At 46.0% G+C, this 11,179-nt stretch overlaps 1 protein-coding gene across 1 annotated transcript; it reads right to left on the reverse strand.

The window, feature by feature from the left end:
- Nucleotides 1–201: 201 nt before the first annotated feature.
- BNIP1 (BCL2 interacting protein 1) lies at nucleotides 202–9,495 on the reverse strand. The gene is made up of 6 exons (XM_073355796.2): nucleotides 9,325–9,495; nucleotides 8,269–8,361; nucleotides 7,414–7,505; nucleotides 5,106–5,207; nucleotides 4,195–4,313; nucleotides 202–1,592 (listed from the first exon to the last, which is right to left on the reverse strand). Exons 1-6 carry the CDS (start codon nucleotides 9,406–9,408, stop codon nucleotides 1,396–1,398), a joined length of 687 nt encoding a protein of 228 aa, XP_073211897.1. The 5' UTR covers nucleotides 9,409–9,495; the 3' UTR covers nucleotides 202–1,395.
- Between the last annotated feature and the right edge of the window lie 1,684 nt (nucleotides 9,496–11,179).

The following is an 11,179-nucleotide window of genomic DNA, read 5'->3' on the forward strand; positions in this document are numbered from 1 at the left end:
TAAACCAAACAAACACGTTTATTGTTATTTCATTCAAAACACAGGGGAGGGGAAGGCAACTCAAGTTTGCCAATCAAAAAAGGTCAAACTATAGGAGGAAGGAAGAAACATTTGAAAATGTACAAGTTGCCAGCACTCTGAAGATGTAAATATTAAGAGGAAATGTATAAAGGGAAACTAAGACAAAAGACTACAGAAAAATTTCCTTGACAATGTGCTTTTAATAAAATATTGCACCAGTAAGAAGAGCTATAATAGAGACTTGTTTTTGCTTTGGTCTTTTGATCAATACAAAATTCTTTTTCAAATTTCAAGAGATGTAATGATGACCAAAGATCTACTCCAAGCGATCTCTAGGGTTCATGTTAAGAAATGTATAATTTTTTGCTATGGTTTTTCTAAGTTCTTTTTGTATCCCCAACTGAAATCCCTTTTCTGTAACTTCACAGTACTCCTTAGGAATTGATCATATGAAATACATTCCTATGCCTCTTACACTAACAGTATGGCAGGAATTCTCTATCCAGCAGTGAGGAAATGTCAGCATCACAAAGCTGTGCTGAATCAAGGCAAATGGGCCTTTCTACTCAAATATCAACTGGAGTCCTCCAAGTGCAGACCTGAAAGGAAGCCACAGAATATATCTGAACTACATTCTCAAAGAAACACAGTAACTTTGGCCTCAAGAAGGCACAAGATGTATTTCCCATATTATAAGACTACATTTGGAACTCGCCTTGTGAAAAGGTGGCATGACAGTTTTCATTCTAAAGCTACTTATTTAATTTCATTCCTGCAGCAGCCATCTTTGTAAGTCAAAGGCAGATTCAGTTTTAAAGTAAGACAGACCTTGTATATACAATTCGGTTCCTTCAATACAGGTGTAATTCCTCCGTTTAAATAAGACTCAATTTACGCAGACACTATAAATAGTTTATTAAAGGAATGTATCTAAGTTTGGGTTTTTTTTATTTGCTTCCATCCTCTTTTCTCTCCTCACATTCCTCATCATCTTACATGCAGCTGATAAGGCACCTCCTGATCAGACTGTTAAGTAACAGGTCATTTCATGCTGAGATGGGAGAAGGGTTGAAAATTAAGACTAGCACCTGCCATGATCACCAACTGCTTCTCTGTTTCCCCAAGCCAGCAGAGACCAGGGTGTTACTTCTGTCCACCTCATTCTTTCTGCTACGGCCCCTATCTGTGCGAGCAAGCTTGCTTGATATCTTAGCCAGGTATTGTACTCCATTTATACCATATAAAGACCTGTCTGCTCTAACCCTCTTTCAGCTAGAACAGTGCTGGAAACCAGTTACACCGACCCTTATTATTATTACCCCATCTCTCTTTCTGGTCTTTCATAATATTTGGTGGTCCATGTGCTTTGGAATTTTACAAAAATGGAAAGAGTCTCTTTTTCAGGATGTAGAGCACAGTGGCCAAAAATAAGGCCAGGGCGAGAAAAATGAGCAGCTTATCCGTCAGTTCTCTGCGGTTGTACTTTGTAATGAGCTTTCGCCCCAACTGTATTGTCCCCGACATGGACTTAAATTCCTCATTCGCATCCAGGATGGTTCGTGAAGAATTGGCTGAAATGAGAAAGTGTAAAGTTTCAGCTGAGTGTGCTTCAAAGCATCTTACAATGGAAACATGCATAAAGGAAATTACATATAGTTTCACCCCCACGGGTTAGTCTGACTAGCGGTAACATCAATGCAGATCATGTTCCTGCAGAATCTTTCACCACACAGGAGCCCTAATATGCCTTGGAAAAAAACACAAAGCAAAAGAAACTAGGAGGGCTGGATGGTTTGCAGATCTGGTAACAGGATGCAGGACCATTCATGCTTAGATTACTGGATCATCAAATCTAGTTCAGGTCACCTGTGAACAGAAGTCATTGCCTTTTGAGGTCTGTGTGAAACAAGTTTGGTGGATTCAGCTCCATTCTTACTAGAGAGAAACTGCCATCACAACTGGCACCATTACTGGCAACTTCAGTGTAGGCCAGCATCTGAGTATGGTCATGGAAACCAAAGTGCTCTCTCACCACTAGAAGTGTCCCTCTGAGCCAGGACAGTAATTCGATGAAAGTCAGGAAGAGTGATGAAGCAGTCAGGGCCTCAACAGATCCCTTAATGGTTCACTTCCAAACATTTTAACATTTGGCTTTCTTTTTTAAAAATGTACAATTTCTCTGTAAAAATTCTAATCTTAGGGTGAGGGTATTAGCTGGACTCCATTGAACAAAGAGTTTGTTTCAGAATACAACAAAATAATGACATGGCATACAGGAGCTTTTTAGTTTGTGTTTTTGCAAAACAATTCTCTCTTCATATTACTAAATAATGAAAAGCAGAAGCCCGAGTCTCCATTTTCTTGCACAATCCACATCCTGTAGCTGAGAAAATGCAGCTGAATTTGTACAGAGCTAAATGAATAAAGAAAGGTCAAACTTCAAATGTGCTGTTCACTCATATGAGCATGCAATATCTTATGAAAGAAATATCATAATCCATCATATCACAAACTCTGATGTCCCATCCTTAAAGAAAGGTCCTTTATCCAAGTGGCAAAGGGAAAATAGTTGTTGTTTCCCATGGTTAGTGACAAAGCATGGCTTCCTTGCTCCACAATCAAATACTGGAAAAAGGACTGTTATTTTTTAGATGTTAAAATTCTAACTACAGACTCAAAATCCACAGCTGGTTTTCTCACAGCAGACAATCTTTGATAGCTCCTCCCATGACAAACTGTAAGCACTATTCAGCCAGAAAATGGGTGACAGAGTGACTGCCAAATCTGTCTTATTTAAAAGGAAAAGAAACATACTTTTTCTGTGTGCAGGAACTGTGCACAGCTGCCATCTCCAGATGGGGGTAGATAGTGAGGGAGAGAAAGTTGCATTATCTAACCTATCCTTTAAATCCCACTCTCTTTCTTTCTCTCTCCAAGCACAGCAAATATAAGAGGCCCAGCTGGCACACATCCGACTTCTAAATGGTTCATGAATCACCAATTTTGACAGCCCACTTGATTTATTGTTCTAGGATCTAAAGGAAAGAGCTGGCCAAGTCCTGGGTTCCTAGTCCTAGATGCATTACTGACACAGCATGTGACCTTGGGTACAAATCACTTGATCTCGTCCTGCCTTAGTCAACCCAGCTGGAGGGCTGGGTATCTTGTATCCATGTTAAACTTCCTTCTATGTGTGGGTATGTCTCTATTTATACAGACACACCCACACATCATATTTTTGTATTTCTTTGATATGACACCATGTATGCTAGGAAAACAGTATAAAATAATGGCAAACAAACTGTCCCTGACATTGTTGCTTTGCCATCAAATTTGCTGTGGAATGTCAGTGATCTCATATCACAGAAAAGATTTTACACAGAACCAAGAGTCTCCAATCAGCTTCTTCCTCTTTCTTCTTTTTCTTAGACGATTTTACAAAACTCGCCACCAGTCAGGAGGATGGTCTGAAATATAACTCCAAGCCACAGCCAGTTGTTATTCTCTGTTTTGTGTGAAAATGTTAGTTCTGGTGACAGGTACTGACTGAAAGTCCTGCAACAGAAGTCGTCTAAGTATCTGCAAAATAAGTTCATCATGGGCAGCGCAGTGCAAATTTCCACTGCACCCTGCCAATTTTCCTCACTCTATCCTGGAAGAGTCACCTCTAGGAATAGAGCATCATTCTCCTTTAAAACAGGTCTGAACCCAGGTCTCCAGAGGCAAAAGACTAGTGCAATAATCCTATACATAAGAACAGTCATACTGGGTCAGACCAAATGTCCATCTAGCCCAGTATCCTGTCTTCCAACAGTGGCCAATGCCTGTTGCTTAAGAGGGAATGAACAGAACAGGCAATCATCAACTCATCCATCCCGTTGTCCACTCCGAGCTTCTGGCAATCAGAGGCTAGGGACACCCAGAGCATGGAATCGCATCCCTGACCACCCTGGCTAACAGCCATTGATAGACCTATCCTCCACAAACTTATCTAATTCTTTTTTGAACTCTGTGATAGTTTTGGCCTTCATAACATCCCCTGGCAATGAGTTCCACAGACTGACTGTGTGTTGTGTGAAGAAGTACTTCCTTTTGGTTGTTTTAAACCTGCTGCCTATTAATTTCAATCAAATTTTTATAATCCATAACCAAAGACTTGGGTTGCATCTGTACCTAGCGTATGCATGGTCTCCTCACTCTGCTGGACCTGCTGAGACATCATTCTGCTAATGCCCATCAGGTTCTCTGTAATTTTACTTGCATTCTCTGCCAGGCTTTCCTTTGTGGTTTTTCTGAAGGAAGAAAGGAAAAATAAAATGGCAAGGAATAAAATCACATCTCTGGGGTGTTTGATGCTTGCTGCTTCTGATAGTAATAGGGTGTTTAGAGCTGGAATTTGGCACCAACCATAGTCGCCTTCAGATGTACAAAGCACATAAACACATTATTTTAATGTGCTCATTCAAATGAGGTAGTTGATTTGAATGTGCACCCAAAATCCTCACTAAAGCCCAAAGTCACTGAATTTTAGAGCAGCAGCCCCTGAGACAGTTACTAGGCAGTGGCTGAGAGAAGGGGTCCAAGCGTCATCAGATGCTGATCCACAAATATACTATTTCATGACACAATATGGAAACAGTGATTAAAGCCACTGCTTTGTTACCTTTTATACCCAGTTTGATGTTCCTCGCCGATTAAATAAGACAAGTGTTTAATTCACAAATTATATAAAACAATCCAATTCTTGGTGTGAAATAATGATATCAGGCAGATTTGTAACTTGTACTTTATGTCTATGATACACTTGATGTAAACCACACAAACTTTGGAGCAGTCTTAACAGTTTCCCCCTTCCTAACAAAAGTGGGAGAATGTACAGTTTAACTGAATATTACAAATCAACCACACCTTTATTTACACAGAAGGTAATAGGTGTCAATAAAAGGACCCACTTTCTAAATGGAACCATGTAGTTTACAGTACACACACACACACACACACAATGTATTACTATTTCTTTTTAGAATAACTGGATACAGCATCTATTGTTTAAATTCTCTAATTACAAAGGAAAGATTTAGTACCTTTGTCTTAATGGGTCTCCTCTTTGCAGCAGTTCATCTTTCTCAGAGTTGTCTATAGCAATTTTGCAAGCTAGATTTGCCTTTCTCCAAGCTGTCTGATTGCTGAAATCACAAGTGTACAATGTTTTAGAATGATGGCGACAGTTCGCAAAGCTAGAAAGATTTTCAGGTGCCAGCCAGATACAAGGCAGTTGGGCACAAATAAATACCACACCCCAACAACATCCCACCTGCTTACCAGTAACAATCAACATGTAAAATATATTATGTGAACTACTTCTACATAAAAGCAACGAGCAGTCGTTGTGGCACCTTAGAGACTAACAAATTTATTTGGGCATAAGCTTTCGTGGGCTAGAACCCAATTCATCAGATGCATGAAGTAGGTTCTAGCCCACGAAAGCTGATGCCCAAATAAATTTGTCAGTCTCTAAGGTGCCACAAGGACTCCTTGTTGTTTTTGCTGATACAGACTAACACGGCTACCACTCTGAAATCTACTTCTACATCATGCTAAGAGTAGAAATATCCCATTCCCTCATACATTTCTCCTCTTCTGTATGTTTAGAGAGCAAGGCAAGGAAGATTATCGTGCAAGCTGTTGAAAATCTAATTACATTCCATCCCTGTTCTGAGTGTCGTCAAGAATAACTATTCAAACAATTCTATTTGACAGAAAGGTAATATATATATATAAAACACAACTCGGAGATTAGAACAAGAGACTGTGCTTCAGGAGATCTGAATTCTATTTTTGACTCTATCATTGATTTACTCGGTGACCTTGTGCAAGTCACTTCCCCTAGGTGTGGTTTTCAAACTTTTTTTCTGGCACCCCAGTTGAAGAAAATTGTTGATTCCCGCGACCCAACAGAGCTGGGGATGAGAGGTTTGAGGTGTGGGAGGGGGCTCTGGGCAGGGGTTTGGGGTGTGGGAGGGGGTCAGGGCTCTGGGCTGGGGGTGCCGGGTCTGGGATGGGGCTGTGGATGAGGGGTGGGGCTCAGGGTTGGGGTGCGGGTTTACCTCTGGTGGCTCCCGGTCAGTGGCGCAGCCAGGGTGCAGAGGCAGGCTTCCCACCTGTCCAGGCACCGCAGACTGTGCTGCGCTCTGGAAGCGGCCAGCAGCAGGTCATAGAATCATAGAATATCAGGGTTGGAAGGGACCCCAGAAGGTCATCTAGTCCAACCCCCTGCTCGAAGCAGGACCAATTCCCAGTTAAATCATCCCAGCCAGGGCTTTGTCAAGCCTGACCTTAAAAACCTCTAAGGAAGGAGATTCTACCACCTCCCTAGGTAACGCATTCCAGTGTTTCACCACCCTCTTAGTGAAAAAGTTTTTCCTAATATCCAATCTAAACCTCCCCCACTGCAACTTGAGACCATTACTCCTCGTTCTGTCATCTGCTACCATTGAGAACAGTCTAGAGCCATCCTCTTTGGAACCCCCTTTCAGGTAGTTGAAAGCAGCTATCAAATCCCCCCTCATTCTTCTCTTCTGCAGGCTAAACAATCCCAGCTCCCTCAGCCTCTCCTCATAAGTCATGTGTTCTAGACCCCTAATCGTTTTTGTTGCCCTTCACTGGACTCTCTCAAATTTATCCACATCCTTCTTGTAGTGTGGGGCCCAAAACTGGACACAGTACTCCAGATGAGGCCTCACCAATGTCGAATAGAGGAGAACGATCACGTCCCTCGATCTGCTCGCTATGCCCCTACTTATACATCCCAAAATGCCATTGGCCTTCTTGGCAACAAGGGCACACTGCTGACTCATATCCAGCTTCTCGTCCACTGTCACCCCTAGGTCCTTTTCCGCAGAACTGCTGCCTAGCCATTCGGTCCCTAGTCTGTAGCGGTGCATTGGATTCTGTCCGTACAGGTCCAGCTCCTAAGCAGAGGTGTGCAAGCAGTTCCTGCCCAATGGGAGTGCGGAGCTAGTGCTCGGCATGGGGGCAGTGCACGGAGCCCTGTGGCCTCCTGCCTCGGAGCCGGACCTGCTGCTGGCCGCTTCTGGGGCGCAGCGTGGTGTCAGAAGAGATAGGGACTAGCCTGTCTTAGCAGGGCAGCACCACTGACGGGACTTTCAATGGCCCAGTCAGCAGTGCTGACCAGAGCTGCCACGACCCAATACCTTACATTCCATGACCCAGTACTGGGTCACGACCCACAGTTTGAAAACCACTGACCTAGGTGACCCCATCTGTAATATGAGGGTAATGAAGCTCACCCACTTTTGTAAAGTGCTTTGAGATCCTAAGTGTGTACGATTAAATGAAGAGTCCGTACATACTGTCACCATCTTTACCTACCTGAGCATTTGTTTTTTATGGTTCTCTACTTCTTGGAGTAAAGCTTGTTTCTCTGATTCTTTATCTCGTTCCTTAGCCATCTGCTCAAGCTCCTTCAATATAAAAGCAGACATACTAAAATCTGAGCATAAGCTGTCACCATCTACAATAATTACTTTTTTCTCCACCAGAGAGAATAACTAACTTGATACTGCTGATACCCTTGGTTTGGATCTAGATTAGTTTAGAATGACTCGTCATGTGCATCCTAACCAGTTGGCTCTTGAACGACCCCAATAACAAGACAAGAGTCAACATACTTTCACATCAGCCAGAGAACACAGAGCAATAAGTAGACTGGCAGGTTAACTTCACTGCTGCTTTTCAGCAGACTATTGGCAACAATGGAAGTGACAAGAATCATGCCAATTTTCCTCTTCTGATTTTAGAGAAAGCTATGAGTATCAGCCCATTTGGAAGGTTACCACTGTAACTAGTGTTTAGGAATTTAATTTTTCCTTTAAAAGTAAATTTAATTTCTGCAGAACTTGTCATCTTAGACTCCATCAATTGCGAAGGAAGCTATACTTGCAAGACACATATTTGTGGGATGAGACCCCAGAATTAACGATTTTTACTTATTATGCTCAATACATAAACAATTAGAAATTCTCAATATTACGGTTTATAAATGGCTCCAAGATACTAGTACTGCAGTGTCACCCTGATACATTTTAACCTTCATTCTACCTAACACACAGGCAAATAAAACTTCTCTTTCTCTAGAAAACCCAGGCAAACCCTATTACGAAGCACCATTAACACCGTTACTGTTACCTGCCAGCATCTCATTTTTGTCGTTATGTTATGCCTCACCTGTATTCTGAGACGTAAATGTTGAAACTTTTCCTTTACTCTGGCATTTAATTCTGTAAGCACACTTAAGGGCCCTTGACAATCACTGATATCCTAAAAGAAATAACAGACAGGTTAGAAGCCATTGATGGGTAATGTAATTTAATTTGCTTATTAATTTATTTAATTAATTTTTGAGAAGGGTGTCTGCTGAATGGCATACAGGCAGAAACGTAGGACTTTTCAATTTGTGGGGAATGTGAATGTTTGCAATGTGATTAAAGATGGGGTTGATGTGAACATTATCAGTATTATGGTTTGGTTTTGTTTTTCACCAGGGACACAGGGCCCATTGCACTAGGCACTGCACAAACACACAGGCAGTGGTTTTGAAATGCTCTATTAACCTTTTAGTGGGGCAGAACTGGCACAGTTTGGGAAAATCAGTTAGCCTGGGCACATCTGAGGACCAGGCACCAGAGAATTAAACTAACATTTCTACTTCCCTTCCACATAAGACCTGCAGGCTCCTAAATGCCAGCTCTCCAAAGCCTCCAAGGGACATGACCATGGCAGAGAGGTTCACAGAGACATGCGCTCATGTATCTGTTTGCAAAGACCCTAGGTGGTGGGCGGGGAAGGATCAAGTCCTTGGGAGAGGTGTCTGGACTGGGAAGAGGTCAGGGCACTGCGCCAACTCCCCAGAGGCGACACACCCGCCCTGGATGTGGCAGGAGGGCAGCGGGCTGAGCTCAGCTGCCAGCGGTGAGCCATCCACCTACTGGGAGGGGTGTGGTGGGAGGGCCGGGCGCGGAGCGAACTCCCCAGCGGTGACCCCCCCGGCTGGGGCGGGAGGGCCGGGCGCTGGGCCCAGCTGCCCCCGGGTGACCCCCCCCCCCCACACACAGACCGACCCATCTGCCCCGGGGTGGGGGCGCGGTGGCGGGAGAGTAGGGAGCCGGACTGGGCAGGGGCCAGGGGGCGCTGGCCCCTCTTCAGGAAGGTGCCGGGCGGGGTGGAGGGGTTGGTGTCTGAAGGGGCGCAGGAAATGGGGCCGGGGGCTCCGGATGACGGTACCTGCACCGCCGCTTTAATCTCCAAGTCGAATTTGACAATCTCCTGGTTACAGACCCTCACGGGCACGTCCCCGGCCGCCGCCATCTTGCGAACTACGGGGAGGTAGAGGGATCAAAATCAAAACGCAACCCCCGCCCTCTAGTGGCCGCGCCCTGTCGGCCCAGGGCATGGGAAGCGGATACAGAGCCTCCTTCCCTGGTCCCAGGGCGGGACCTGCCTGTGACCGCTGCCCCAAGGTTGTGGGCGGCAGGAGCAGGGCCCAGGGGGCGGTGCCACTTTGTGTCCAGACACTGAAGTTTCAAAATCTTGATATTGCCACTTCCAGGCCAGTCATGAGTCAGATGCCGCCCCCCCCCACAAAAAAAAAAGAGTCAGGGGCTTGGCTTCAAAAACAGGCACTTAAAAAAAGGGAAAAAAAGGTAGGTTCTTGCTTGTGTATTTATACCTGTCTCTGAAAACTTCCACTACGTGCCTCTGACCAAGTGGGTATCGACCCCCACAAGCTTATGCTCCTGGACGTCTGTTAGTCTACAAGGTGCCACAGGACTTTGTGCCGCTTTGTTCTTTTTCTGTGACTTTAAGTTCAAGCTTTTTTTTCCTCAACAAGCATGAGCACTTGAACCAGACTTGTTTTTTAAATTAAAGCGAGCATGCTCACGCAGCCTGCCGCTGCCAGCAACTGAAGAACAACAACTGATTGCAAGACTCATGATAAAGCTCCAGCATTGTGGCAGGGATTTTTCTACATTAGTCCTTCAGAAGGGCTAACACAATCTTGTGAATCATTAAGAAAGGGCTAGACACAGTGATGAGCTGCCAAAATCTTAACCGGTTCCCTCCTCACTCCACAAGGGGGTTGTTGCCCACTCCCGCCCCCTGGGGACTTCTGCCCCATCCAATCCCCCGCATTCCTTGATGCCCTCCTCCTGTCCCCTGACTGCCCCCAGAACTGGGCAGGAGGGGATCGTGGGCCACCATAGTGGGTACCCATCCCACTCCACCCCATCCCTAAGAGCCAGAGTGACCTGCTAGGGAGTCCCAGCGGTGCTTACCTGGGGCAGCTCCCAGGAAGCATCTGGCAGGTCCCTCTAGCACCTTGGGGCAGAGGAGCGTAGCTAGGGGGAGAGCAGGGGGAGCAGCCACTCCCCCCACTGATCACATCAAAAGTGGCACCTTAGGCGCCGACTCTGAGGATGCTCTGGGGCTAGAGCACTCATGGGGAAAATTTGGTGGGTACAGAGCACCCACCAGCAGCTCTCCGCCCAGCCCCAGCTCACCTCCGCTCCGCCACTTCCCCTGAGAGCACTGCCCCACTCTGCTTCTCTGCCCCCTCCCCCGGCTTCCTGTGAATCAGCTGTTTGTCCCCCTCGCCTTCCCACAAATCAGCTGTTCGCGCGGGAAGCTGGGGCAGGCTGAGAAGCAGGCGGCGGCTTTGCCCTCAGGCCCAGGGAGGCAGAGGTGAGCTGGGGCGGGGAGCGGTTCCCCTGTGCCCCCCTCCCCGGGTTACCTGCTGAAGCATGGGCGGCCCTCCTCATGCCCCCCTGCCCCTGCTTGCCTCCACCTCCCTGGGCCTGAGTGCGAAGCTGCCGCCTGCTTCTCAGCCTGCCCCAGCTTCCCGCGCGAACAGCTGATTTGTGGGAAGGCGAGGGGGACGGGGGTGGGGATACAGAGAAGTAGAGCGGGGCGGTGCGTTCAGGGGAGGAGGCGGAGCGGAGGTGAGGGGAGCTGGGGCCAGGCACAGGGCAGGGCGGGGTGCTCTGCACCCATCAAATTTTCCCCGTGCATGCTCCGCCCGGAGCACCCACAGACAGTCAGCACCTAAGGCGCCACTTTTGGCTGGTTGTTAAATTTTAGA

This window comes from Lepidochelys kempii, chromosome 8, assembly GCF_965140285.1.
Source record: "Lepidochelys kempii isolate rLepKem1 chromosome 8, rLepKem1.hap1, whole genome shotgun sequence".
Taxonomy (NCBI): domain Eukaryota; kingdom Metazoa; phylum Chordata; order Testudines; family Cheloniidae; genus Lepidochelys; species Lepidochelys kempii.